This window comes from Xenopus laevis, chromosome 3L (assembly GCF_017654675.1).
Source record: "Xenopus laevis strain J_2021 chromosome 3L, Xenopus_laevis_v10.1, whole genome shotgun sequence".
Lineage (NCBI taxonomy): Eukaryota > Metazoa > Chordata > Amphibia > Anura > Pipidae > Xenopus > Xenopus laevis.
In genome coordinates, this window is record NC_054375.1 from 39,170,638 (window position 1) to 39,196,549 (window position 25,912).

The 25,912-nt window shown below is 36.5% G+C and overlaps 1 protein-coding gene across 2 annotated transcripts in view; it reads right to left on the reverse strand.

Moving 5' to 3' along the window:
• The window catches only part of dock2.L (dedicator of cytokinesis 2 L homeolog), a 313,170-nt gene that overhangs the window by 69,006 nt on the left and 218,252 nt on the right, over positions 1–25,912 (reverse strand). For both annotated transcript variants that reach the window (XM_018252117.2, XM_041586149.1), the window contains exons 30-33: positions 21,824–21,902; positions 14,049–14,149; positions 13,904–13,962; positions 3,149–3,297 (exon numbers count right to left, since the gene is read on the reverse strand). In XM_018252117.2, coding sequence (XP_018107606.1) covers positions 3,149–3,297; positions 13,904–13,962; positions 14,049–14,149; positions 21,824–21,902 — 388 coding nt within the window. The remainder of the gene's footprint in view (positions 1–3,148; positions 3,298–13,903; positions 13,963–14,048; positions 14,150–21,823; positions 21,903–25,912) is intronic.

A 25,912-nucleotide genomic window follows, 5' to 3' on the forward strand; every position in this document is an offset into this window, starting at 1 on the left:
ACTTAACCAGCACTGTCAGGTAACCAGGTTAATTGGCAGAACATTACACTTTTTAATAGTAGACAAAAGAAAAAGCTGATATTAGAGGACAAACCAGGCAAAGCAGTACAATGAAGCCATCCCTGTCTAACTACAGTATGTATAGGGGAACTAGATACTGATCATGTGTATGAAAATATTGAACTATAAAGACCCTAGTCTGAAAATGAGGATCCATGACTACATAGCAATGTACCAATTCTTTTCAGGCCCAAATAATTGTCCAGTTAATTAGTCTACATTATTGAATAGCATGGTTTCACTTAAAATAGAAAATAATTAATGCTATGCTGGGAAAGGCAGTGAATTTAAGAGAATTAGTAGTATTGTAGATGGAGGAACCTAATTATTAAGAAAATATATTGGTAACAAATGCTCTCACGTTGCGTTCAGCTGTAAAGCAGGAGATGGAATATCTCAAAATAATGAAGAGGACTGATAATCAAAATCAAGAAGAACAAACATCACTTAGAGAAGAAGACACAGATAAGTGGAAAAGAAAATTACTTTCCTTAGAGCAGCACAATCAATGATACGATTATTTCTGACACTGTGCTCCAAATACTTTAGCATGCAGTATAAAAACCCATATATTTTTATTTTGCATTGCATTTTGCTTCGCTGGCACACTATTTGCTGGAAAAGAATGGCATAGACCTATGTACTCCAAAGGCTGGATGTAAAACTCAACTGACAAAACAAGAATGAGAGGTTCAATTTATCTCTCTTCTCTTAATTGGTCCCTATTATAGTAGGTACAGAAGGTGACAGATGGCATAGTACTTCCGTATGATTTTTCAGGGTTTGGGAATTTATTTTTGAGTGGTTTCTTTAAACACTAATTAGAAGGACTTTATCTATTTCACTCACAGGAACTATATAAAAAAATGGATTTAGGGATGGTAGATGGTACAAGAAGGAAGAAATTGATATCACTAGGAAGTGTGTGGTTTATTTAATTCGCATTCTATCAGCACACTACTTTATGGCCTATATTTTTTCACTGGAGAATGAGGAGTAGCTTATAAAAAATATCATTTATTCTAATTGAAAACACTTTAAAATGTGTACTGTTTTGGGAATGCATTATCTGGAAACCTTTTATCCAGAGAGCACAGAATTATGGAAAGGCTTTCTCCAGTAGACTCAATTTTAATTAAATAATTCAACATTATACAAATGATTATCTTTTTCTCTGTAATAATAAAACAGAACCAAGTACATGACCCCCAACTAAGCTACATTAATCCATATTGCGAAACAATTCCATTGGGTCTAGTTCATGTTTAAAATATTTTTTAGTAGACCTAAAGCATGGAGATCCAAAAGAAAGATTCCTTATCTGGAAGACCCAAGCTCTCAAACCCACGACAATGAGTTGACCATTTTCAGAACACTTCTTAACCTCCATTTATTTTAACACATACCCAACCTCCATGAGCTCAGTCTATTTTCCTTCAGCATAATCTCAGATCTCTCTACTTTAAAGGTGGACACAAGCTCAAAAAAAACTAGGTTATTATTGCTACCCCTTGGGGAAAACTTTAGGTGGCTATAGATGTTACAATTACTATTTTTCCTGGAAAGATTGTTTGTTTCAATACACACGTGTAGAGCTCAATCGCCAGATATACAGGTAGAAACAATAGAATTCTACCTGTATATGACGATTCAGCAACAATGGGCGATGTTTGGGTGCCTTCTAAAGTTTCTGACCAGCCCGATCGACGAGGTGACCGATGTCCAAGTCATCTCCTACCATACACGCACCAAATATCGTACACAAAAAATAGTTTTGTACGATATAATTGGTGTGTCTTTGATATGTCTTTTTTATTAATATTTTGACACAATAAGAACAAATTGCAGCAAGATAGTCAATTGGAATATTTTCAAATACATTTTTCCGAACTCAAATGTTGAGATTTACCAGTCAAAAAAAATCTAAATTTTTTTGGCAATTTAAACATAGTTAGATTTTTTCAATGGAAGAGTTATTTATTATGCAGAATCCTGCATTGAAATCCATTTTTCAAAAGAGCAAACAGTTTTTTTATGTTTAATTTTGAAATCTGACATGGGGCTAGTCATGTTGTTAGTTTCCCAGGTGCCCTCAGTCATGTGAATTGTGCTCTGATAAACTTCAGTTATTCGTTACTACAGCACTGGCAGTTGGTGTGAAATCTACCTCCATCCTTTACCCCAGCAGAAAATCATCAGAACAATGGGAATGTAACCAGATGCTCCCTCACACCTACTCATGCCCCACCTAGAGGTAGATATGAGAACAGCACTCAATAGTAAAAATCCAAGTGCAGCTAATTCAAGTTGGCACTGCTTTAGTTACATTGAGTAGGAGAAACAATAGCCTATCTGAAAGTTGTTCCATTGTGAAGTGCTGGCTTCTGAAAGCCCAAGATCAGGAAAAGTGGCCTGAGATGGCTGCCTACACACCAATATTACAACTAAAAAAATACATGTATTGGCTCAAGAATAAAACGTTAAATGGTAGAATGAATTACGTGCAATGTACACAGTGTAACTTATAATAAAACTATACCATAAAAATCATGATAGAATCCATTTAAATAAAAAAAATTCATTTCAAATTCAGCTAATAATTGTCTGTAAAAATCAATCTAGCTTCTGTTAATGTAATTAATTTTTTTTTGCTCATACTATCTTATGATGGAATGTTAACATCTTTAATTCTGCAGTGCTGCCCTCAAAGCTATGGTAGTGCACAGAAGTATTTTTCTGTTGCTCTTGGTATGCAGTGCGCGTTCCTGATGTTCTTCCAAGTTTCTTGTGTTATGGAGATCTATTAGTTTTTCCCAGGAGATAAAGAACATGCCAAGAGTACAGAACACATTTTATAATGCAAACAAGTACTTTACAGGATTGGAAGGGAACAGATGTACAGGAACAAGAAGGTTTTGAAAGTTAATTTTGTGCCAGCTGTTGCAATGTTATAAAACTGACCAAAGTCATATCTGCCAGTGGCAACAAAAGCTAGTACAATGTAAACAAACATCATAAAACACACGTTTCTGAAGGCTTTTTGCCCATCAATGAAAAAAAATACATTACTGAGTTAACACTGTATTACCTTTCTGAAGTCTCCGCTGTGGGTATATTCACACAGCATCATATCGAAGAAAATAGGAATGGTGGCTTTCCGTAATTCAACTTCAGGGATAAGTGTCATCTCTAGAATTGGCCCTACCATTCCAGGAATAAAGCAGATTTTGTTGTGACCTAAAACAAACATGTAGAATAAGAATTAGAGACAGTGAAAAACACAACACATTACATGACATCAAAAAAGTCTTGTACTTATAGTTAAAATGTATTTAGCCTAATAAAATATTGACCAAGGCTCAAAAATGGGCAAAAAGTTTGTTTGTAATCCTTTGCACCTTTCCCTACATGTTGCAATGAAGTTCATTCTGTATACAGCCTTGCTTATGCTTGGTTACACTGCATACAGTGGGGACATTATGAAGGCATCCCCTTAAAGCTCCACCACATGGAGCCTTTCTGTACAAATTAAAATATGAACAATTCAAACATTGACTCCTCTCTTCTAGAAATAAGCCCATTCTGAATGCCACCACAACCACCTTTGAGAATTACTGTGTATCTAAATCGCCTATTGAACACTTAACCTCAGCATTGTATAAGATAGCAGAGGACCAATCTAGGAACTACTGACACAGATACATTTGTAAATGGAAACTAAAGGCCACACACATACCGAGGAACAATGGGACACCTGTTCTACCTCACCCATAAAATAATTTCTAGATGGTACAGATGCCCAGAGGTACTACGCAAATTCTACCACACTGTTTCAGCTGAGTGTTGGCAATGTAATGAGGAAATTGGTACTGTGATAAATATTTGGTGGACATGTAAAAAAACTTGAATTGTTCTGGGACAAGGTATTTCAGGTAATCAACAAACTGGCTGGTATCCCAGAAAAACCCAGCAATCGGTCTATACTCCCCGGATCAAGTACTAAATATAAAAATTCATTAATAGGTTACAGTCTTGGGACTACAAGGTCAGTTATCCCGTGGCACTGGAAATCTACAGAACCACCAACACTTGATGAATGTGTCACAGAGTGGGGTCATATCATGCATATGGAAGAGATGGTGTCAGCTCTACATAATAAACTAGCAGCTTTTGTTGTCAATTGGTCAGCATAGTCAGCCTTTATTAAGAATTTGTAACCAGACAGGAGAATCAGTAAAGCATATCTCATGACTAGAGAAAATGGAAATGCCTACCTAGTTTATAAACGAAGCAGAGCAGCTGAGCAACCTTTTTTCCCATATCACCCCCCCCCTTCATCTCTTTTTTTATTTGTGTTTTCCGAGAGGTGAATATGACCCTTTTACTTGGGGACTGGAAAATTTAGCCTTAAAAATTAACAAGAGATGTCCACAATAAAATAAAGATGGTATAGGGGTTGGTAAATCAGCAATAGCAATTACTCATTGAGATTGTATTAAGATACCATTACTACAGTGAAATACTAAGTGCTTACATTAACTGACAACCTTACTAGTAAGTTGAGCCCGACACAGTTCGACTTTCTCCCACTCAGTAATAAAAATTACTATGAAGTTTGTGATGGGCGCTCATAGTATAATAACTGAACAAGCATTGACAACATAAAGTCTCTTGTTAAGATATGAGGTATTGGGTCTTAGATAACCACTCATATGTTTGATCAGCAGATACTTGTTTCAACGATAATGTAATGTATGTCTCATTTTTCTTGTTGTATATGTTATATATTGCTTTGACTGGATCATTTTAAGTATATATGTATCCTTGTAATTGAAAATGCAAAATAAAGAATATATATTAAAAAAAAAAGCTCCACCACATACACAAGACACTGGTTTTTTTTCACATCATGTCTATGGTAGGTATTTAGTATAGAATTTCCAACTTTTTTCTGGGACAATACCAGCTTGTAGGGAGAAGGGTCTGAGTAATAATGAAAGGGAGGGATGAGTAGGGCCAGTAGGGCGGAGTCATGACTTAATAGTGGGTGGATCTGAGACATAATGGGGGTGGATCCGGCAGAGATTGGGTTAGTAGGCAGGGTTACAGATGTGTTGGGGATAGAGGGTGAGTGGGGAGGGCCAGAGGCAGAACTAATGTGGTTTACAAATTTACCGGTATCCCATTGTCGGTGAGTTTGTAATACCAGACCTGGCCTTGGATGGTATTTTACCAACTAGACTGGTGAAATACCAGCATGGTGGCAACCCTTATTATGTACAATACTTCTTGCATCAGAGCCGTCATTAAGGAAACCCCAGGTGATTTCAAGAAGCCGTACACGGTTTCATGGAAAAAAACCTTGTTAGTTGAGGTATTCGCTTTCTAGTGCTATGACAGAAGTCCCTTTTCCCAGCTTCCCAGGAGTCCCTTTTCCCAGCTATGACAGCTTCCCCAGCACAGCCACCCCAAGCACCCTGTGGAGTTAAAGAGAAAGAGCCATGGGCTCCCACCTTTTTAATCAGCCCTGTAGCATCATCTTATATTACAGACCAACCTCATTTTCTGCTTGATAATTAGTGACGACCCCTAAGCTTAGCTTCTAAACAGCTGCTCAGAGCCCACTGAGCATGTGAGTGTCACAGAGACTTTCCAAGATGGTGACCCCCTGTGACAAGTTTGAAGTCCTGGATCATTGCTGCTATTGACAAGCTGAAACTTTAGGCTGGTGCAATAAGTTCAGTATATAAAACATTACATTTTTAGCCATATTCATTTTTAGGGTTTAGTTCTCCTTTAAAGAACCATGAGATAAAATTGTAGGCAGTAACTCACATAATACTTTTACCCACCTCCTAAGAGACTCCTATTTCCTATAACTATTATTTAGTATATTTAACTTAAATCTAATCTTTCCTTGCTTAATTCTGCTAAATGCTGAAAATACATTTCAGAGTAACTGAAAGACACAAATTATAAAGCAGAATTGAATACCTATCGATAAAGGCTAAAGATGCTCTAGCAAGCAGAATGCTTTAATTTGCAATTATTTCAAGATTAAATGACTAAAGCAGGGAAAAAACACATCTGCCTCTCCAGTATTTTTGCTGTGTTTGAACAACAAAAAATGTATACTTTCCCTTTTTCCCCAAAATGTAATATTCCTTAATAAATCCACCTCCATGGTTTGATGATACTTAAAATAGTTTTTTAATTACTATTGTTTTGTTCATGTGTGTGGTTCTCAGCTTCTATCCCATTAAATGTCACTTGTAATCTATGGAGAAATCTGGCAATACGCCATAAGAGAGTTTTCTCATCAAGTGAATTTGGCCAATAATCTGGACCAGTCACCAGAGACACATTTGATGAGTGCGCTCTTTAGTGTAACATTGTCTCTAGTGCTCCAGGGAGGTGTCAATGAAACAAGAAAACGCTTCCTCTCTTAAGACAACTTGTCCTTGCATCCAAAAACCTGAATTATGTTCGGGAAAAAATGGATGACACACTCCAGTTCTACTAGATAGGTAGATACTGCTCTGCTACTGTATGTCAAAGTATAATGTTTATAGGTCCTGGAATACTATTACTGCTTGTCATACACAAAATGACTGGGGGGTTTGTTGACCGAATATCAACTCAGTTTTACTGTAGAATTAAAGTCCTTTCCTGTTACTTGAGTAAGTCTCTATGGTATTGGTTGCTCCATTTTCATGTTTGTACTACAACGTGCCGGATATTGTGTTGATCGCAGTTTTCAGCTGTTAGTATTCTGTCCTATTGATTTCAAATGTCATTGCTGTATATGTATACAGCAATTCCTCTGTTAATTGCAAGCTCTGGTATTGCAGACATTATCCATTTCTAGCAAACACATACTTTTGCAAACTAAATGGATTTCCAATTTAGAATATTGAGCCTCTGCAGTTTATGCTTATGTTTATACCACTTCTCGCTGTAGCTGTGATTGCCTGTAAATCCTCTGTACTGAAGAATAGTGTATATATTGCCCCCTCGACATATGTAATAAAGGCATTACGTTTGCCCGGCTGCATTAACCGATAGAAACCAATAAGATGTTTGCTTTTAAACAGGTGACCAGTAAGTGCTTCCTGCTGATTGGCTACTTCAGGTGATTAGATCATTAGCAAATATTGTAACTTTTATTACATTCCCCCCCCCCATATATATACTGATGATATATATACAAATGTAACAAGCATACACTTATTTTTCTAACTTACACCATAAATCTGCTGCCAGACAGAGCATATTAGAGATAGGTCAGGTAAAATTCAAGGCAGCATGAGTCATATATTCATTTATTCCTAAATTATAAGGTACAAAAAAAATCAGCATGCTGAGTCCTTTGGCACAATTTTCAGCCTAAAATTAATCCCGAGGATACTTGGTCAACTGGTGGGTGAGCAGAAGGTATAGATATAATGGTGGCAAGCATTTTGGGGCTGATTTACTAAAACTCTAGTTTTTTATGAAAACAAAATCGACCAAACTCCCTTCCACAAATTGAACTCATTCTTCAATAATTTTTCTGGAAAAAATCGGACCGACAAAATATCTCGACAATATCGAGCGTCAATTTGTATAGTTACGATTGACGGCCCGAAAACCAGATTTTAGCAAATTTATTGTATGAATGCTGAAAAGCCATTAAGGCATTTACATCCGGCTAGGTGTTTTCTGCCTCATTTTTCTAAGTAACTATCTCACTTAGAATTTCTTGAAATTACTAATAGTCTAATGTGAATAAACACAAGGTATGCACCATTTATGTTGTGTGAATGTTTATGCTGAGGGAGAGTTGGAATACACCAGCACAACATTGCTGCTTTGTAGCACTAGGGTCCTAGGCTTAATTCAAGCCAGGGCACTCTGAAAAAACATTGTTTCTACTCCCTGTGTATCTTTCCTTGGGGTACTACCAATTCCTCCCATACTCCAAAAATTGGCTCCTAATATGATTGTCCATAGTGTGTGTGTGTGTGTGATAAGGACCTTAGATTGTAAGCTCTACTGGGGCAGGGATTATTAATATGAATAATAAATATCTCTGTAAAGTGCTACAGAATATGTTAGCACTATACCAATACACAATATATACCTTTGTATTTAACACTTGCAAGAAAACACTATATTCAGAATAATTCATATTTTTCTCTCTTGTGGGGCAGATTTTCTCATTAAAATGTAGCATTTTTCAGGCAGATTTTTTTCACATTCATAAAAACTTGTTGCATTTTTTTCTCATGCTTATCCACAGGCATGTGTGCTAACCAAAGTAAATGGTTAACTTCGGGCTAACTTCATATATTGCCATACAAATCAGTGATAACCCATTAGCCTTTTTTTTTTTTTTTAGACTTGTTCTCTACATGGATTTTATTTGCTATGGCTAGTGACCCATGAGCCAGGAAACTGACTATATTTGGGTTTTATTAAAATCATTGTTTTTAAAACTTATATTTCTATCCAGGTAATTCATCTTTTTAGTCTAAAATCTAACCTACGGCAGATTTGTATGTTTTTGTGACCAAAGTTAGATTGATAAAGGTAGTTGGTAAATACCAAAACTGAGAAGCATTGAGCAAAACAGGCAAAATTTCAATACCACAAATAATGCAGTATAAAATGAAAAACAGAATTAAAATGGTCTTAGAAAGAATGAGAGAATTCCAGCCCTTCTTTTGAGCAGGTCTAAAGATCCCATATTGCATCTAGCCATTAATGACCAGCTAAAGTCTTACAATCAATAAAATCCTAATAAACAAGGGGAATGGCAGGAAGCAGAGCAGTCAGTGTTCTGTCTAAAATAAAAATCTTTTACTGCAGAACTTTGCTTTTGAAATACAGTGACGTAATGAATGTTCTCCTTCTTTGACTGCAGCATTACATTTCCATTTCCAGAACTGAGCTGAAAATACTGGAGCTCGTTAATATAAAATAGAACGCTTTGTGGGTTGTTTTTGAGACATTTACAGAATTTTGAATAACAGCAGAAATGGGCAAGTTAATGTGCCATCATAACCAAGAAGTGAAATTTTAATATTCTTTACAGTGATATTATAAAACATTTTAGAGGTAAGTCTTTATTTTTTTTGTTTTTGAACCGAACAAGAAATGTAAAACTGTTTATTCATATTTTCTGAAGCTAAACTGATTTTTTTGTGTATAACAAAAAGTACAAGTGGTGTCAACTCTCCTGTTAAGAGGGAGAGCTAACTGGTTGGCAAAAATCCCTGACCCCTAGGCCAAAAGGACTATAGGGCAAGGATATTCAGATCTTCAGATGTCCCTTTACCACAATACTCCCCTCCTTTGGTCATCAAACTCTCCACTCTTCAAGGATTGCAGGGTTCTGTCTTGTGTGCACACAGAGGGTATAGGTTTCAATAGGGAAGGAGCCTAATGGCCACACACAACCCTAGACCTTGAGTACTCCAGCTCTTTGGCCAAAAAATCAAGTGAGCACTGCCCTACTTTCAGTGGGTGGATGAATGCCTACTGATAAGAACAGATATTACACTTGATACATAAGGATGAGAAGCAATTTATCTCACCAGTCCAGGGTCGCACTGGGGTGCTTGGGGCCCACCGGGGCTACTGCCCCAGGGCCCCCCTCCAGCCCCCGCTGCCGCTCTAGTGCACCGTGTCACTGTGCCTGGTCTCTGCGTGTGCGCACAGCACCACTTCAGTACGCATGCGTGCAGGGCAGCGTTTGTGCGCATGTGCAAAATGTTTATTTTGCCGCAACCCCCAACAAAGAGGGGTCGCGCAACACCGAGAAGTGGATCTGGGCCGGCGGGGCCCACAAGAGCCCGGGGCCCACCAGGTTTTTTCCCGATGTCCTGCCGGCCCAGTCCGACACTATAACAGTCTGACACTGAAATTACATTTTGGTTGCTATGTCCATTGATATCTGCATTATAGCAGAATGTGAAATAAAACAACCATATTGGTTAGTGTGAGAAGGACTAAAAGGAACCAGAGGGTCCTTCTCAAATGCAAGATATACACTGAGCACCTTCTTAACACACACACACACACAGCACTGTATAAAAAGAAAAAAGCTTCATATGTTTATTGTATCTTTTCATATTTTCTTTTCTCTCTAGGCTGCAGTTGTAAAGCGATGATTGTTACTGACTTGAAAAAATTACCACTGACCAAGCCTAATTTTCTGCTATGTGGGAAGCTAATAGATGGATGGCTGGTAACTAGTGATGGGCGAATAAATTCGGCAGGCATGGATATGCGAAACTGTGTCGAAAATTCACAGACGAAAAATCCGCCGTGAAAAAATTTTGATCAAAATTGTTGTGTGCATAAAAATTGTCACAAGTCAAAATTATTCAGACGCCCATTGACTTTAATGCATTTGGACAAAATAGTCACGAATATAAAAATTGACGCGAGTCAAATGACAAATTGTTTCGCTATTTCGCTATTTATTCAGTGAATAACAGATTCGCCTATCACTATAGGTAAAAGGTCCACTAGAAGAAGCAAATACAGCCATATAATTCACAAGGCCCCCGGTCATCCAGCCTAGAACCTCACCAGTGCTAAGGGGTTCCATAAGATACCTATATTTATCAAAGAGTGAAGTTAGAGATCGCCAGGCTTCTAGCGTGAAATTTCGTCCCTCTCTATTCATTTCTATGGGATTTTGAAAGGTGTATTTATCAAAGGATGAACTTTCACTTTTACCCATTTATAATTACTTTTAAAAATCCCATAGAAATGAATGAAGAGTGGCGGAATTTCACTCTAGAGGACTGTGGCAACCTCTAACTTCACTCTTTGATAAATATACCCCCTAGTCTTTGCAGCATAAGAAGCTATGTGGAACATATGCTTAACAGAAAGAAGGCAGAGTTGTGTGTGTCGTCAGATATTCATTGAGAGTTAGATCCAATATATCTTATAGGGGGGCTTCCTATCCTTAGCAGATGTACTAGAGTTCACTCACATAACTGATTCCAGTACAAACAAAATCTAACAAAATAACTGCCTTTTGCACCAATCCTGCACCTAGAGAGACATGATGTCTGGTGATTTTAAGATATATTGGATCTAACTGTCAATGACTCAGTCTGACACTCAACTGCTGCATGAAGACAGAATGAAGAGAAACAGATGATGAATCGTGAAGATAAATTTGATTATTTCAGAAACGGTACAGAATTTTTAATTGATTATATTTAGAAAGTTTCTTATTTCAGTATGCTGAAGCGTATATTAAATTTTCATTTTGGTGATAGTTCCCCTTTAATGAAAAGATGGGTCTAAATCCTGCGCATGTGCTATGTACTTTTTCCAACTTGGATGATGATGATGTCTGGGTCAAATGGCATACCCACATGTTATCACTAAACCCTGCTGGAAGCCCTTGCACATGGCCAAAACAGACTACAGGCAAGGGGAAGGGATATTTTGCCCAAAGCAATATGGCATCTGTAATAGTGAAGGTTTTGTAAAATCTTTTACATCTTGGGGCTCTTCATAGTGCTGCTTTTTTTATATAATTATGGCACTTTGGAAGGCCACAACCAGGACAATCTATGGGCACTATTATTAGCTTTATTTCTTCTTTAAATAATGTTAGTCACATTGTACATGTTCAACATTCTCATATCATTCCAGGTTGTTCTGTGGGTGTTTCTGGTAGCATTTTAAATAGATCTGAATAAAATAAAATTGGCCGTGAACAGATTAGTTTTGTTCATGACAACAGAAGAGATAATTAGGGATGTAGCGAACTGTTCGCCCGCGAACTAGTTCGCGCGAACTTCGACCGTTCGCGTCTGCCGAATGTTCGCGAACGTTTGGGAACGTTCGCATTTTGAGTTCGCGTTCGATCGTTCGACCATTCGAATTCCTTCGACTGCTAAAAATCGAACGATTTCCATTCGTTCGAACGATTGTAAGCATTCGATCGAATGAAAAGCATTCGATCGAATGGCTTCGATCGTTCGATTCGAATGAAAATCCTTCGATCGAACGATTAAAATCCTTCGATCGTTCGAATCGAACGATTTTAGCGGGTGTTCGAAGTTCGCGAACTGTTCGCGAACGTTCGCATTTTTTGCCGGTGTTCGCGAACGGCGTTCGCGAACACCAAATCGGCAGTTCGCTATATCCCTAGAGATAATCAGGTTGTGTTATCTTTTCTTGGCAACAGCTGCCTGAACAATCCTTCCTCAGCAAGATGCCAGGCTTCTGGCTCATGGCACTTAAGTGATAGAGGGTATGCCCAGAAGCTCAAATATATTCACTTTGTCAGCTTTCCGCAGGCATATTATTTTTTTCATTCTGGATAATGTTATAGAGTGCACAGAAACTGAAAATGTGTTCTTATATGTGTTCTCTGCACAAGTAAAGTGGAACTGTATTACCAACCAATAATACATTATTGGAAATATTCTTTGTAATTTTTGCCTGTTATTGTTTAGTATCTCTGTTAATGGGTCTTTAGTTAAAGTGCTATGAAAAAAATTATATTTGCAAGCCCAGATTACATTTTATTATGGACAGGCCTGCGGGCAGATGAAGATGTATATTTTTTTTATGTTACTTTGAATTAAGATTTTTACTCCTACATTTTCCTCTGTGGAATAATTTGGAGTGCCTGATTGCCCATGCTGCTATTGTTTATGCCATCACGACATCCCTGCAGACTTCTTAGGACAGCTTGCATTGACAGGTCATGTTAAAAGCTCTCTGTACACTCTAGCTCTGATGTTGGGATTTGCCATCAAACCCATCTTGCTCTTTCCTCAGAGAAAAGTAAACACTATTTTCAGACACTTATTTATGTGTCAAGAAAGTAACTGTACCTTTATTGTGATTAATGAAAAGAAAATGTACTTTCCACCATACATTAATACTTTTAGCCCATTTATTAACAATTACCTTTCATTTTTTTTCAAATATCTCTAGAAATTCAAGGTTTTTCTAATTTTTTAAAAAAGCTTTAACATTTTGAGATTTATTGAGTTTTTAAAGCCACGAAAACCTGTAACATAAAACCTTGTCTGCCAAAATTCATAATTTTAGAGTTTGTGAATTTAGTTGTAGTTTCAAAAACCACTAAAACCACAAAAATTGATAAATAGGCCCCTAAATTTTGTAATTTTTGTAAATTTATTTACTACTTAATGCAACATCCGCCTGTTTCTTTCTGTTCCTTCCACTGGTCATCCTGACTACATGCAGGGGAGATTTTTTCCCCATTACAAGGATCAATTTGTCAGCGGCCAGCCCTTTAGATTAGAGGAACAGAACTTTAATTTGAAGCAATAAGGCTGACAAATGCCCTGCCGGATGATGTTGCGAAGGCCGATTCTGTTAATGCCTTCAAGAGGGGATTGGATGATTTCTTGAAAAAAAATAATATCCAAGGCTAATGTGATCTTAAAATCTACAGCTAGTTAGTATAGGTATTGGTGTATACAGTATATAGTTTATACATGAGAGTGTATATGTGGTCTGTATGTGTATAAATGAGCACTGGGATTTGTTGATGGGTTGAACTTAATGGACTTTGGTCTTTCCTCTTCTAAACCAAATTAACTATGTAACTATGTAATGTGTATAATCACAAATAACAACCAATGAGCAGGTAGCATTTGTTGGTTACCTGTTTAAAAGCAAACATCTTATTGGTTGCTATAGGTTACTGGTACTTGGGCAGACTTTGTACCTTTTTTTACACATAGGTGCATATGTAGTACCGGTATTTAAATTATTTTCTTCTTCAGGACTATAATGTTTCTGATTATTCATTTAAAAGAAAACAACAAAAAACTTCTTTCACACTCACCTAGTTTGTACCACATGTCACGAATGGCAAACCCGATTAAACATCGCATATCTCCATATCTAATTTATAGAAAAATGTATATATTTAATGAAAGAACTTATGTACACAATACAACATAGTATTTATCTTAGAAAAAAGTACTTACTTATCCAGAATTTCATTGCGTTTATCATGAGAGAAGTTTTCAAGCTGCAGAGAATCTTGGGTAATAAAAGCAACTGCCAGGTGAAAATAATTGTTCCAAAGCTGAAAATCAAATAAAAGAGAAGTGACGGCCACTAAATTATTTATAAGACAAATGGTACAGGGCACCAAGGAATAATGAATCAATGAAAATACACAGGGCTGTAGGACTTTTCTCTTTTAATTGCTAACCTTTTTCTATTAGATTGTTAAGCTAAAATGTCAGTAAAATACAGTACAATGTGTTACATTTAAAAAGCCAAAAGGAGCAAGTTAAATACCTTATCAATAATGCTTAAGCATTCCACACACATCAAGAGTGATAAAGTAAGCATAATGTTATATTAAAATGACAAAATAGAGAACATCTATGACAGAAAATGTATTTATTTCTTCAATTATAACTTGTATGGCACAGTTATCAAGGGTCAAGAAAAATAATTCCCTAGTTTCATGCCAAAAAGCAAGAGTAATCTTAAACAGGCCCCATGAGTTGTTTTTTTTTTAAATAAATTATTGAGTTGATTGAATTTCTCATAGACTTGCACTGTGATACATGTTTGGCCCATAAGATAGTCTCTTCTGGTTAAAGTTGGTAAACAATTTTTTGTAAAAAAAAAATTGGGAAAAGGGAGAAGCTCAGATACCTAAACCACATAGATCACGTTTTCAATTTTAAGTTCCAAAAAGTTTTCATGAATATTTAAAAAATAAAATCTACCTGCAAAAATATTTGACCTTAAAAAATCTGCCCCTACTATGTATAAGGAAAATTGGAAGGGAACAGGGAAAAGTTAACATCTTATTCCATTTCAAATCAATGTTACATAGTTACATAGTTAAATCGGGTTGAAAAAAGACAAATTCCATCAAGTTCAACCCATCCAAATGAAAACCCAGCATCCATACACACACCCCTCCATACTTTCACATGGAATGTATGGAGGGGTGTTGAAAGTCGAAATCTTAGACAGGATTGGAATTACAAGTAGTTAGCACAACTCCCCGTAGTTATGGTGCACATCACTGTCATATCAAGCTTAATCAAGGGCTGAGTAAGGCCTGAAAACTATCCCAACAACTCCACAAACAACTTGACCCCCAACTTCCACCCCAATCTTGAAAAGTGAAAACATTTATTTTTGCTTTTTTTCCATTTACATGAGTGTTTACACAGTTACTACATTATAAACCATATCCCTAAGTGAAGAGATGCAGAAAAAAAAACCAAATGAAACAACTTTTGCATTTTGACTTATAATTTCATTGTTTACCTTCTAAAGGTGAATATTCCCTTTAAGTGCAAGTGTAAAAGTCTTTTAAAAAGAGATAATTCAAATATTTCACAAATAATATATTTGGCTTTAATTTACTTTTTATTTCTTTAGTAACTGAACAAGGAAAATACAAAAAAAAACTGCAGGAACACTAACTACAATAATTAATTTGATTATCTCCTGCCCATTAAGCATTATAGCATAATGACAAAAATGCTTAACAGTTTGTGCAAATATTTAAGAAGAATCATGGCTTTGAAATTGTTTCTCAGCTTACATTTCCAATAGCTGGCATTGTAAATCAGCAAAACAGACATTGTTTGCCAAGTTTCCTAGCATTTCAATTAGCCGTAGCTTCGGGGTGTCAAAGGTTGAACTGCATTCCCTGACACCTAACATAGTGTCGAAAATGGAAGAAAAAGTCTAATCAATAGGCTGGGGTAACAAACTCATTCTTTAAGGTAAGGGAACTGAGTCTTAACAGCTAGATGTAATATTATAAAGGACTAACTAGACTAGATACTTTACAGCTGTCTCTAGACATGAGTCTAATATGGCTATTCTCACCACTAAATTACTTTTGACATGTAATTATAAAAGTGTTAAAACCTTCTGTTATAATTTACAGGGTTGCGGAAAAGGCCAAAGTTCAATATCAAAAGAAATTGTTGGAATAGAGGGGAAAAATTTAAAAATATGTTTCAAGTAATTGAAGTAGCAATAACATATGGTCTAGGATCTAACGCTTCACTAAGGCCAATAGTCTAGTCACTAGTCATCTGTGATTATTCAATTTACCACAACAACAACTTTCCATATCTGTATGCTGAGCAACTTTTACCTTAAACTCATATCCTACTATCTGACTATTTAAGCAACAAAAAGAACCTCTGGGGTCTTGAGCTAAAATATATATATATTCATGTCTTACCAGAAATAGAAATCAAAAATTATTATAATGGCTCTAAATATTAAGAGCAGCATAATTTATTTTTTCATGCTAATTTTATTTTAAATCCTTTCTCTCATATGGATATCTGTTCTCCTGTGAATATTCTTATACTTTAAAACTGGTCTTAATTTTGAATTCTAACATTATGGGACACGTTTATTTTATGAAAACAAATCCAAACTTCCACTATTTTAACTCTTTTATCAATCATTTTTGTCGGAGCGACAAAACGTCAATGACAAAATCATACGAATCATATGATTGCCGCTCCGACAACTTGACTTTTTCGGATTATTGGACAAAAAAACAGAATTTTTCAGATTATCCAGTGCAGATCAAGAAACAACTTCAGGGACATCTTCCATTGACTTCTACATGACCTTGACAGGTTTGAGATGGTGTATTTTTCTGAATTTTACCATTTTTGGGGTATGATAAATCTCTAAAAATTTGAGGGTTCTTTCCACAAAAAAATGGAGTTTTCCCCCTAAAAACCTTGACCAGAAAAAAAAAATATTATTCATTATCAAGTTTGAGGGAAAAAAGAAACACAATTGCAGAAAAGTGACAACTTTTTCCCCTGCAACCCTGCTTTTTATTCTAGTTATGGTCCTGTTTCCTCCTGGAAGAAATGTTGCACACAATCTCATTGTTCTATTCATTTCAATTCACTTTTGTTTTTTAATGATCGCAGCTATTTGAGTTAGCTGTTTTTTACTTTCCCAAATCATGAAAAATGCAATATCAATTATTGATAAATCTTCCCCTTAGTTTTAACAGTATAGGTTTACATCCTGGGACAATGACAGATCCATTTAAATAACTTGCAATTAGCAAGCAAATGTAACCACTTACATTGTTACTTAGTAACATCACAGTTATTGAAGCTGCATAAGAAACATTTCCATCAAATTAAGCTCTTTGTCATTCCCACATACAAAGTGATTAAAACAAATAACTTCATAAATTAAGTTATGTGTAATAAAGTGGAATGACACAGGGAATACGTATTGAACATGCTTACTGAAATGTATTTAATACATTTATTATGTAATGACAGCTTTGAGATTACTCCTGTATGGAGAAGCAGGTCACATGCATTGCTCAAGTGTGATTTTGGCCCATGCTTCCACACAAACTGTCTTCAGATCTTGAAGGTTCCAGGGGTCTCTTCTATTATCTTGAGTTCTTTCCATAGAATTTCAATTGGATTCAAGTCTGGTGATTGACTGGGCCATTCTGGCAGCTTTATTTTCTTTCTCTGAAACCAATTGAGAGTTTCCTTGGTTGTGTGTTTGGGGTCATTGTCTTGCAGAAATGTCCACCCTCATTTCATCTTTAGCATTCTGGTAGATGGCAGCAGATTCATATCAAGAATGTCCCAGTACATTTCTGCATTCATTCTTCCATCAATTATATGAAGTCTGCCAGTACCATATGCTGAAAAGCAACCTCACATCATGATCTTCCCATCTCCAAACTTTACTGTTGGCATGGTGTTTTTGGGGTGATGTGCATTGCCATTTCTCCTTGACATGCAAAGAGTTCAATATTCGTCTCATCTGACCAGACTATATTCTTCCCTAATTTCATTGGCTTGTCCAACTGCAGAAAATTTTAAATGAGCTTCAACATACTTTTTCTTGAGCAGTAGAGTCTTGTGCGACGAGGCCATGTCAGTTGAGTGCATTACTTATTACGCTTTCTTTGAAACAACTGTACCTGCTAATTCAAGGTCTTCCTGAAGCTGTCTGCAAGTGATCCTTGACTCTTGGACAACTCTTCTGATTATTATATTGACTCCTCTGTCAGAAATCTTGTCAGGAAACTTGAATTAAAGCTGTGCTCTAAAAAAATAACCATGGATGGCACTGGGGAGGGTGTGGAATCCTTCTGGGTTGAGATTTCGACTGGGCAAAAAGCTACAAAGAAAATTATCATTGGTGTATGCTACAAACCACCTTGAATAAATGATGAGTTTGAGGCCCAACTGCTGTTACAAATGGAGGCTGCTTCACAACTATGTCAAGTTATTATAATGGGTGACTTCAATTATCCAGACCTTGACTGGGGTAATGGGTTGCCAAATCAGAAAAAGCTAATGGGTTTGTAAATATGCTTAATTTCACCTAGTTCAAGAACCTACTAGGAATGATTCTCTTTTGGACCTGGTAATAACTAATAATACTGAACTCAGCTCTATCATTTGTATGGGTGAGCATTAAGGAAATAATGATCATAACATGGTATTCTTTGAGAGTATGTTGCAGAAACATCTCTATAAGGGAGAAACTAAAAAACTTTGATGTTACTGGTCCTTTATTAAATAAATGTCAGTATATTCCCCTTGTAAACAAGGAATGTCATTACAATGCAGACAAACTAAAATCAATATGGAAAAGGGCATTGCAGCAAGGAGTAAAATGAACCCAAAATTATTTTTTAAATATGTAAATAGTAAAAAAATTAACAAATATGAGGTTGGGTCATTGTGTCAGAGGGGAAGTCAGCTGATTGATGAGAACAGAGATAAAGCAGATATTCTGAACTATTTTCATCTATCTTTACCAGTGATCCCCAACCAGTAGCTCGTGGTCCTTTGGATGCTGCTTCCAGTGGCCTCAAAGCAGGTGCTTTTTTATAAATTCCAGTTTTGTTTGTATAAAAACTAGGTGAACTGCCAAACAGAGACTCAATGTAGGTTGACAATCCACATAGGGGCTACCAAATGGCCAATCACAGCACTTATTTGGCACCCCAGGTATTTTTTAATGCTTGTGTTGCTCTCCAACTCGTTTTTCTTCTGAATGTTGCTCATGGTTCAAAAGATTGGAGATCCCTGGTCTACACAAATGAGGAACCAAGTAATGAAGGTTTCCTTCTAAATAGTCCCAATTCTATTAATTCAACAAATGGTTCACGCAAGGGGAAATTCAAAAGAGACTAGAACATGTAAAGTTAAATAAAGTTACAGGAATAGATGGTATTCATTCCAGGGTACTAAACGAGCTTAGCTCTGTGATTGCCAAACCTCTCTACTTCAGGTAAATTTTTCAGGATTCAACGAGGTTTGGCATGGTGCAGAGAGACTGGTGAATTGCTAATGTGGTGCCGCTATTAAAAAGGGGTTCTCGCTCTCAGCCTCAAAACTATAGGCCGTTTAGACTGATATCAGTGGTAAGAAAGCTTTTTTAAGGGGTATAAAAGGATAAAATGGTTGACTTCATAGCAAATCATAATACTATGAGTTTGTGCCAGCATGGTTTTATGCATAAACGATCTTGCCAAACAAATGTAATCACCTTTTATGAGGAGGTGAGCAGGAACCTCAATGGCAATGGCAGTGGATGTAATGTACTTGGACTTTGCTAAACCATTTGATACAGTACAACACAGTTAATGTTTAAATTAAGAATATTGGCCTGGAACATAGTATTTGTAAGATTAGAACTGGATGAAGGATAGATTACAAAGAGTGGTGGTAAATGGAATTTTTTCTGATGGGATCAGTGTTGTCAGTGGAGTACCGCAATAGTCTGTACTTGGTCCTATACTTTTCAACCTGTTTATTAATGACCTGGAGGTGGGCATTAAAAGTACCATATCTATTTTCTACTAAAATGTGCAAAACTATATTACATTATATATGACTAGATTAGAAAACTGGGCAGAAAACTGGAAAATGAGGTTCAATGTTGATAAACGCAAGGTTATGCACTTTGACAGAAATAATATAAATGCAAGTTATACACTAAATGGCAGTGTGTTGGGGGTTTCCTTAATTGAGAAATATTGTAGATAACAAGTTGTCTAATTCTGGGCAGTGTCATTCTGTGGCTACTAAAGCAAATAAAGTTCTGTCTTGCATAAAAAAGGGCATTAACTCAAGGAATGAAAACATCATTTTGCCTCTTTATAGGTCCCTGGTAAGGCCTTGTGTGGAGTATGCAGTGCAGTTTTGGGCACCAATCCTTAAAAAGGACATAAATGACCTGGAAAGAATGCAGAGACATCTAAACTGGTTAAGGGGATGGACGATTTAAGCTATATGGGTAGATTGTCATGGTTGGGTTGTTTTCTCTGGAGAAAAGACACTTGCAAGGGGACATGATTACACTTTAGAGGGCATTATAGACCGCTAGTGGGAGATCAATTTTTTTATAAAATGAATCATCGGACCAGAGGCCATCCATTTAGACTAGAGAAAAAAGAACTTTCATTTGAATCAGCATAGGTGGTTCTTCACAGTGAGGACAGTGAGGTTGTGGAATGCTCTGCTGGGTGATGTTGTGATGGCTGATTCTATTAACACCTTTAAGAGGGGCTTAGATGATTTCTTGGACAAACATAATATCCAAGGCTATAGTTATACTAACATCTACAATTAATATAAATATTGTTATATATAGTTCAGTGTAAAAGTCTTCAGAGAACTCTTTGCTTTTACCCATCATGAGATGCTTCTTGTGTGATACCTTGGTAATGAGAAATCTTTTTATAGCTATCAATTAGGACTAAACCAGCTGATATTAATTTGCACTGATATGGAGCAGGATTGCTTTCTAAATACTGAAAGATTCCTGCAGGTTTATTGGCTTTCCATGCCTTTTTGCATCTCCGTGTGTTCAATACTTATTCCCTGTGTCATTCCACTTTATTACACATAACTAAATTTATGGACTTATTTGTTTTGATTTCTTTGTATGTGTGGATTACTTGGGGTGTTACGAACATCTGTTATAAATTTCATGTCAATAGCCCCATTTTAAATATATTAATATATATATATATATATATATATATATATATATATATATATTTATATAAAAAAAAAAAACCTACAGTACTTCTCACAAACTATCACCTCTCATTAAAATATATCAGCACATATATTGTATCCTTATAAATTCACAAATGACATTTTGCAGGCAGTCAGAAACCGCAACTGGAAAGTTTACAACAATTAGGGGCAGATTTATTAAGGGTCGAAGTGAATTCGAGGGAATTTTCTAAGTAAAAAAATTTGAAATTCAAAGTAATTTTTTGGATACTTCAACCATCGAATAGGATACTATGACTTTGAATTTACTTCGACTTCAATTCGAAGTAAAAATCGTTCGAATATTCCACCATTCGTTAATTGAAGTACTTTCTCTTTAAAAAAAACTTCAACACTTTGCCAAATTAAACCTGGTGAAGTGCTATGTCAGCCTATGGGGACCTTCTACAACATTATTCTATGTCTTTACACATCGAATAAAAATCCTTTGATCGTACGCTAAAATCGCTCAAATCGTTCGATTTGAGCGATTTAATTGTTCGATTTTTATTCGATCGCAGGATTGTGGAACTAGAGCAAAATAATATATGTATTATGTTGTTGCAGATCCCCCAGTTGTGCTGAGACAACATTAAATATTGCACCAAACTACTTTTTATGACTGTGTTCTAGCAGATAGAAAATGTAAAAGCCATCAAAAGAAAGACAATTTTAAAAAAATGCTTTACCTGTACTTCAAAATTCATATTTTCAAGAAATTTCTGATTCATGGTCTCAGCAAACTTGTGGATGGCTCTCAAGAAGACGCTATATAAAGGACACAAATACATGAATATTGCAAACAGTAGCAAAACAGCCATTGTTTAAATACACACTTCAGAAATAACTCGTAAAATTAGTTTGATGTCACTTTTGAGGCATGGTGGGCTCCAAGCGAGCTGGAAAAACAGGCTGCCACTTCGGGGTGTGTTGGGGATGCTGGAGCTCAACATATTATGCATATGCCACAGAACTAAGCAGGGTACAGAATGGGCCAGTATCTTGTTCTACTCCCTCAAGTAGTATAGTATGAGTTGACATGTTCCTGCTACAAGACAATGTTGTCATGTCCCATGAACTTAGAATTCAGCACACTAAATGGCTGTAATTAGAAATACACCAATATATATATTTATTTTAATTAAATCCAAATCACTATTCTAGGTTGACTATGATATTATGTACAAGATACATAATATACATAGCGTCTGAAAATTAATTTTGTTTAATGAGGGTTTGTTAAAGTGCCAGTACCACAACTACATAAGTCAGTACATTACTGATATAATTGATTCAATATAATGCTCTGATATGTATCTATGGTCCCCCCCCCCCCTGCACATTTCACAACAGAATCATAAGAGTGATATTTAGGGGGTTATTTATTGAAACTCAATTTTTTTCTGGTCGGGCTTTTTGGGGTAAAAACTCGAATTTTTTGAGCTTTATTATACCTCAATGCGGCAAAAAGTCCAAATTTTAAAATCCACCATCTCAAACCTGTTGAGGTCATGTATAAGTCAACAGGAGATGTCCCATCCCAATTTGAAGATATTGCGGTCTGTGCTGGCTTTAGCCTGATAATTCGAAAAATGTGGGGTTCTTGGGCAAAAAAACTGAAAAAAAAAACCCCGGACAATTCAAGTTTTCACTCAATTTTATCAAGTTTTTTCACAATCCAATTTATTTCAGTTATTTTAATTAGGGATGTAGCGAACCGCCGAGTATGTGTTCGCGAACGCCGTTCGCGAACACCGGCAAAAAATGCGAACAGTTCGCGAACTGTTCGCGAACTTCGAACATCCGAAAATCGTTCGATTCGAACGATCGAAGGATTTTAATCGTTCGATTTTAGCGATCGAATGGTCGAACGATTTTGACGCGAACGCCTATTGGCGAACGTTGCGCGACGTTCGCGAACTTGCGGCGGACGTGAACAGTCGAAGTTCGCGCGAACTAGTTCGCCGGCGAACAGTTCGCTACATCCCTAATTTTAATGATAAAATGGGCAAAATCAGGGATGGGAGTTTGGTCGAGCTTTTCTTATTTTAAAAATTAGATTTTAGCAAATTTAGAACACAAAGTCTAAGAACTCAATGTCCTTGTGCATGTGAATTATATAAGAACAGAAACGAGGCAGTCAGGGAACCACAAGTAATATCTTGGGGGACCCCCCTGACAGCCAGTCTACATCCTTTATATAGAGCCACAGTCTGTCCCTGATGGGATTGCACAGGTGCTGCAGATCTCTAATTACTTCTGGGAAATCTGTTTGGGACTAAGCACTAAAATATATTGTATATTCGATGCACTAAACAAATTATTTTACAAGGAATTTTAGGCTGTGCTTATTATTTTAAATCATTTTCACTATTGTTTGTATATGTCTTTTGAAGGAAGTTTTTGCAAAAAGTAGGACAAAGAAAAAGAGAAAGTGAATAAGGAACTTTATTCATCCTCAATCGAAAGCACCAATATTTTGTGCAGCAACACCTTCTCAAAGGTCATTTTGGTGCTTTAAAAGAAGGCTGAATAAGGTTCAGTTGTGTTTCCTCCACAAAAAAATCTTTCTTATGGGATTCCAAACTGTTACAAGGCTCATACCTTTTCTACCAGCAAACCAGTGTATTACACAAGGGACCTGAGGCTTAAATAACTTAGTTTCTGGGTGTGTTTCTAGTCGTTTTTCTCTGTTCCTTGACCTTTGCCTATCTTTGACCAATTCTGTATTGCTGCCTGAACTGACCTTTGCCTGTTTCTGACTATTCTTCCGGATCCTGACCCTGTACTGCACTGACTGATTGGTTTTGACTACGCTTAGCTCTTTCCCCGCTACTCCAGTCACACATTCTGGTTCCCTTGCCTGCCAAGAACTCTTGCTTTGGTTCTCTCACTTTAAGACCTGGCGGCATCTGAATAGTGAAGTGTCGTTTTCTGCTTGATGATTTGCACTGACCCTTAAGCTTAGCTTTTCAACATCTGCCCAGATGATCTTGTCCACTCCCACACCTTGTGTCTCATGCCCTTCCCCTTTAGATTGTAAGCTCTTCTGCACAGGACCTTCCTCACCTTTTGTACCGGTATTGGTTGTTATGTAAGTAATTCTGTATATTATACTGTATCTATGTAATTCATATGATTTCTTTGTATAATTTTACAGCGCTGTGCAATATGTTGGCAATCTAAAAATACATGTTATTATAAGTAATAATAATAATGACACTGAGCCTGTGAACAAATTTGAAGAGCCCTGGCTTATACCTGTATAATAGGTCACAGATATGTACAGCATGGTGGAAGATGTTTGCCTGTCAGGGTTTGTTGAAAACCTGCTGTTTTGTTATGGGAATGAATAGAGCTTCAATTTGTATGCTTAACCTTACACTATATGTTCTTGTTACTGCACATTACAAATTATTTATCCGCACTGTATAATTATCAAAATGTATAGAAAAGTACTGCATTTTCATAGGCACTAAGCATTCTTTTTCCAAATGTTTCCCTGACCTTGAAGCGTGCTCGTAAGCATACATCTTGTCTCTAAAATAGATCTGTTTCTGCTGATCTCCATAAAAGCACTCTCACAAAATATATTTTATGGAAGAACTATTTTAATTATGCCTGCAGGATTATACATTTTTTAGTGACATATGCACAGCTCTACACACTAATAAAGCTTTAGCTTTTACTCACAATTGCTCTGATGGAGTCCATTGGCATATTGAATATAATCACAGTATGACACATCAATGAATAATGAAAGCGCTGGGCTCTTTGATAGGGAAGCAACATTTTGAGAAGTAAAGGCACAAAAGTAAAATGTATTCATGTAATAGACGAGGATGAGTTAAGGTTTGGTTGGTTTTTATTAAAAGAATCAGTTAATTCAACTGACAGCTGTGCAAGAGATTAGTGTTAAAAGAAGTAAGGGGAATGGGAGGGTTTAGTCATGTTGGATGACTACTATGGTGTGTTCCTATTAAAGAAACCAGGGTAGAAGATAAAAAAGATCACTTATTTCAAATATACTGAAATGGTTTTCTAGTAAGGGGTGGGAGATATTCATACAAAAGTATACAAATCCAGGACTGAAATGTTACATAAAGCATTTGCTCCTACCAAATGAGCAGTAGGTGAACTGTGGATTAAAGTGGATTTGTAAAATGCTTTGCAGATGTTTTATATGATTTACGTAATATATGCAATGTGAATGTTGTACACAGCTGCACAAGAATAAATGCCTTCGTGTTTGCAGAGATGATAATATAGATACAAATATAATTGTCATGTAAATTGAATTTAATAACAAGCATGAATATTAGTTTATGAGAGACAAAATGCTGTGCACTGGGGAGTAACAGTGGATCAAAACGTCTTCAGGGAATTGTATGGTGTTACAGTATAATAATTCCCCTAAGAAGTATATTTTAATGTATAATAGAGCACCCCCCCCCATACAACAGACAGGAGATGAGTGTGTAATCATCATCATTGTGGATGCCACAACTTGCACGCCATTCACCAGGACTCCAATTATGACCCATGCTGGTAAATCATGCATACCTGTATGTCCCTATGAACATTTTTCACAAACTGCATTTGTGTTGCATGCCATCATTTCCAGCAGGCAGCTGCAATAACAGTAAAGAATGTCCGTGGGTAGTGAGCCAGGAGTTGGGAACAACAGGGCCATGACAGGGCCTAGAAAATAGGGAACCAAAGGAGTGTGTTAGGGATTATGGGTGTTGCAGTTTCCTGGGTTGTTGTGGGGAAGGGTG